At 47.5% G+C, this 5324-nt stretch overlaps 1 protein-coding gene across 1 annotated transcript; it reads left to right on the forward strand.

The window, feature by feature from the left end:
- The first annotated feature begins 623 nt into the window (after positions 1–623).
- Positions 624–4258, forward strand: LOC124701116 (RHOMBOID-like protein 2). Its single transcript, XM_047233163.1, has 4 exons — positions 624–977; positions 1659–1822; positions 1910–2327; positions 3946–4258. The coding sequence occupies exons 1-4, from the start codon at positions 685–687 to the stop codon at positions 4055–4057; spliced, it is 987 nt and encodes a 328-aa protein (XP_047089119.1). The 5' UTR covers positions 624–684; the 3' UTR covers positions 4058–4258.
- Positions 4259–5324: the final 1066 nt, after the last annotated feature.

Genomic DNA, 5324 nt, shown 5'->3' on the forward strand with positions numbered 1-5324 from the left:
CCTACACTAATTGCACTAGAAGGATATCTTTTGCATCTCTCATCATGCTCACCTTGTAGGAGATTTGGAACGAGCGCAATGTGAGGGCTTTTTGCAAGGTCTCCAGGATGCCGAGTCTTATTGTTTCTAAAATCAAGAGTGAGGCATGGTGCATGCTAAACATTTGAGTTCAATAATGCCGCGAGACTACCTTAACTTAATAAATAAAAGTAATTTTGCTTAATTTGCTACTGTTGCTCGGTTCTGCACTGGTGCAGGTCGAACAAGTCAACAGTAGTGCCCATTCAGCACATGTAGCACCGACTGTAGAACTGGTACCGAACTACCAATCCTAGAGAAAACATGAGCAGTTGGTCAAATGAACAAGACCAATCAAACCGCGTTGCCTTGCCTACAGCCGTCCAGCCCACACATTACACACGATACACATACATACACTTGGTACAGCCATGGCGGCCAGCCGTAGACGCGGGCGCACACCCTTCCAGCGAACAGCCTCGCGGTGCCGTGCCTACTTGTCTCAAGTTGCTCTCTATATTTATTCCCACTCCTCTCCCCGTCCTCTTCACACTCCACCACCTCCACCACCACCTCCTCCTCTTCGTCTTCCTCCTCTACGCTCAAGCAACCAGGCAGCTCCACCATCACACGTAGCTCAAGCACACAGAGACAGTCGTTGCACCAATGGCGACGTCGCGGGCGGACGTGGAGAAGGGCGGGTCGACGAAGATGAAGCAGGAGCCGGGCAAGGTGCCGGCGCCGCTGTACCCGCAGCACGAGGGCGAGCGCGAGTGGACGCCGTGGCTGGTGCCGTCCATCTTCGTCGCCAACCTCTGCGTCTTCGTCATCGCCATGTACTACAACAACTGCCCCGCCAAGACCAAGGCCCGCGACGGGCAGTGCGTCGCGCGGTTCCTAGGCCGCTTCTCCTTCCAGCCGCTCCGCCAGAACCCGCTGCTCGGACCATCATCTGCGACGTGAGTACCTTCACTTCCTTGATTGGTTTCGTTCGGTTATTGTCGTTCTAGCCGTTTCATTAGGACCCGGGACTACTGTACTGATAGTGATCGCCGATGCTGAATTAGTCGCCCGTGATAACATGTGACGATCAATCTTTTTCTTACTGGGAAATCTACCGGTGGTTGGCAGCTTTGCTTTCCTGCGAAGTAATTAGTTCCAGTAGGTAGCAGAGATTGGTTCCAAGAATCATAGAGACTCGATTGAGCCATCCATTAGTTCTGCAAACACAACTTGGTTTCGTTTTTCAGCATGATTTATCCATTTTCCTTTTGTAAGAAAACTGCTTAGTGCTCGCCCCTCTGTTGTGTCCCTTGGCGACATTATTAGTCAGAAACTCTGTACTAGTATCAGCTTTGCTAAAAGGAAAACTGTGTCTGAACCGAACTTTCAAAGTTCAGATCCGGCACCGAAGTTGTGGTAGTTGGTAGAACAGGGAGATGAGTCAGAAAACACTTGGAAAAGGAGCAAGTAGGGCTACCACCACAAGTGCAGATGCGCTGGTTTTGCCTGTATCGGGCCAGTACAACTAATAGTTCCATATACGGCATGATTGTGGGGTCGGCTGTATTGATGATGAGATAAGCTCTATAGGAGAGGACGTATCCTGACAGTGAACGCTCGTGTACATGTGTGTGCAGGCTGGAGAAGATGGGCGCCCTGGTGTGGGACAAGGTGGTGCACGGGAACCAGGGGTGGCGCCTCATCACCTGCATGTGGATGCATGCCGGCCTCCTCCACCTCCTCGCCAACATGCTCAGCCTCCTCTTCATCGGACTCCGCCTCGAGCAGCAGTTCGGATACAGTAAGTTCTTCTTTTCTTACTACATGATGATGAATTCACATTTCTTTCCAACATTGATGCTGATGATCAAGCTGAATTGAACTTCAGTTCGGATCGGCGCGATCTACCTCCTGTCCGGCGTGGGCGGCAGCGTGCTGTCGTCGCTCTTCATCCGCAACGCCATCTCCGTGGGCGCCTCGGGCGCGCTCTTCGGCCTGCTGGGCGCCATGCTCTCGGAGCTCATCTCCAACTGGACCATCTACACCAACAAGGTGGCGGCCGTGACCACGCTGTTCTTCGTCATCGCCGTCAACCTGGTGCTGGGCATCCTGCCCCACGTCAACAACTTCGCCCATATCGGCGGCTTCCTCACGGGGTTCCTCCTCGGCTTCGTGCTGCTCATGCGCCCGCACTTCGGGTGGATGGAGCGCTACAGCCTCCCCGCCGGCAGCCCCTGCACCGCCAGGAAGTACCTCGCCTACCAGTGGGTGCTCATGGCCATCGCCCTCATCCTCGCCGTCGCCGGGTAAGCCGACTGCTTCGATCCGGCCCATTATTCAGTTTCTTAACCACGACGGTAATGCTAGCTAGTTCACCTACAACACGTTTAGTCGCTCGGAACTGAGACCGGCTTTTGTGAACACGGGGCATGTGAACCCACTTTTTGAAAAGTTCCGTTTGTGATGTCAAAATATGTTTCAAAAATCGAAACACAAAATGATTTCTCAGATGATCTCAAATATGTGCCCTGGGCATGAGTTTCGTGACGAAAAAATATTTTATTTTGTCTCGGCAAAAAAGTGAAATTTTGCAGGGCTATATAGCAGTATATATGTGACGTATTTTGTCTTTTTTAGATTCTGAAATAAAAAAGTGGTTTCTCCGCGAAAACTTTCTGCGCACACATGAAACATGCGTACGTACCCGGATATTTTTATTTCAGAATTTTTTCACATTTCGAAAATGCATTTCCAACTAGGGTTCACGTGCACCCAGGTTCAAACCGGACTTTTCCCTCGGAACTGTAGTACCCTTAGCGATTTGTTGCCAATTGTAGCAGATGTAATCAACACATCTAGGACAAACACCAGAGCTGTTACTCCGTAGTACTAACTTGACAGGGGAAAAGGGAAAGAAACATTACTAGATGGGTTAGGTGCATAGACAGATTTGACGCGCCAACCAGGCTGCACACCCAGGTTCCACTTAAGAGTCTCATGTGAAACGACAGGCGAAGACAGAACACCGCGCATTTTTTTTAAATAATACACTTTTTTTTGTTTATTTCAGAAATAATACTCGGTTTTGAGATATTTCAGAAATAATACACCGTCGGGTTCGTTGAACCCGAAATTTAAAACTCGGGGTAGAGGAACCCGAAATTTCAAAATCGGGGTAGAGGAACCCGACTTATTCTTTTGGCGGGAGGGCGAAAAAGGAAAAAGAAAAGGAAAAGAAAGAATCGGGTTTTAGAAACCCGATATTAGTGAATCGGGTTAGGCGACCCCGAGATTCCCACATATTTCGGGTTACTCTACCCCGATTTTTGAAATTTCGGGTTCCTCTACCCTAATTCTGAAATTTCGGGTTCCTCTACCCCAATTCCTTCTTTTCGCGGAAACAGGATTAGTCGGGTTCCTCTACCCCGATATTTGAAATTTCGGGTTCCTCTACCCCGAGTTTCAAATTTCGGGTTTCCTGAACCCGACAGTGTATTATTTCTGAAATATCTCAAAACCGAGTATTATTTCTGAAATAAACAAAAAAATGTGTATTATTTAAAAAAAATTCGCACAGAACACCATGCACCTTGCTGTTCTATTCTACATTAATCAGATAGATAGACTATCCTAGTAGTGCGTAGCTGGTCTTCTTCTTCTTCTCCTTCTAAATTCTGAAACAACGTGTATTGGTCGCTTTTTTTCCACTCCAACCTAACATGCACCATCTCGACAGCCACACTCACTTGCCATATAATATTTCCAGTATATATTTCTATGCCTCAACAGCTACGCGCAATCAACCTGTACATGTTTCTGTCGGTGAAGCTGGCAAAGTTAATTTGGCATCGTGTCCGAAGAACGAATGGAAGCCATTCTTTGCGTGCTCTCTCTGACAGCGTTGACACCCTCTTTTTTCTGCAGATTCGCGATCGGGCTGGCGATGGTGTTCCGGGGGTCGAACGCCAACGACAGCTGCAGCTGGTGCCACTACCTCAGCTGCGTCCCCACCGCCAAATGGAAATGCACCAACTGAGCTACACAACACGAGCAGAGTTTTCCCTGTCACGCATTCTTCCTGCCCCCACGTCCCGTTGATACATATCTGTAGATAGACATGATTTGGCTGCATACTGTAGACAGACAGGAGCCGTTGGGCCGGGTCTTATCTCTTCTTGTCCATTTGATTTATTCTTTGTAATGAAAATTATTGAGGTGTTTGGAATCTCTCGTGATCTGTCCCTCCATGTGCAAGATTGCCTCCAACTCATGTGCTATATCCTTTGGGTTAGCGGACAAGCAATGAGCTATGGCACAGCTCGTAGGTATGATCCTCAGGCTTACACAAGTCGGACTTTGCTGGCTGGCACATGGGGGAAGGTTCCATTTGACAGGCGGATGGGAATTCAACTTCTCGCGGGCTATATATGCCACGGATCAGGGTACCGATCAATTCTTATACAGGCTAGGTTATCACAGAGCGGTCAAAATGCACAAACAAATGGGTTCAACATGACAACAAAATAATAAGTTGCCATTGGACATGCATATACTACTGAACTTCAGAATTCTACAACCCATTGGACAATGTTGCTAAATGTTGAACACCTGATGATTTCACTAAATGGAAAGCTGGTGTTACCTAGGATGAAGCTACTGTAATCACACTAAAACTGAAACTGAAACCTAGAGTTCCTATTTGCATGTGTCTACTGAAATATAGCCTGACAGTACAATTCGTGCTAATGCATTCCCATGTTTATGAAGACACTGCAACCTGGGCTCTACGTGTTTGCTTACATATTATTGCTACTCGGGAAATAATTTAACGACGCACACTGAGAAAAGTAGCATAACCATTGAATTTAGCAAACACCACAACCAACAGCAAAAGCTCAAATCTAAAAGCTAATCATCTGAATTCAAGCACTACCGGACAGTAGAAACGTTTATCAGCTAGCAGAAACATAGGAACAAAGCACATGAAAGGTGTAACATACATCCAGGTACCGCACTCGGTTTGGTTCGGCAGGGTTAATCAGGTGCTCCAAGTACAATAGGAGTAGCTAGGCTTAGATATCCAAGCACAATAGGTGCAATGGAATATATAGTTGTGATTCCCTAATCTAGTGTGCATGTGAGGATGCTGCACATGGCTGTCCATTCACTCCGTGGAGTATGCACACGAATGGCACGGATGTAAAACCCATCATGTTGTCGCATGACTACGTCGCCAAATTTTAATGCTTTCAAATTAGTAAGTTCTACTGTGACACCTGCCTAGAACTAAGCATAATCCAGCA

This window comes from Lolium rigidum, chromosome 3 (genome assembly GCF_022539505.1).
Source record: "Lolium rigidum isolate FL_2022 chromosome 3, APGP_CSIRO_Lrig_0.1, whole genome shotgun sequence".
Lineage (NCBI taxonomy): Eukaryota > Viridiplantae > Streptophyta > Magnoliopsida > Poales > Poaceae > Lolium > Lolium rigidum.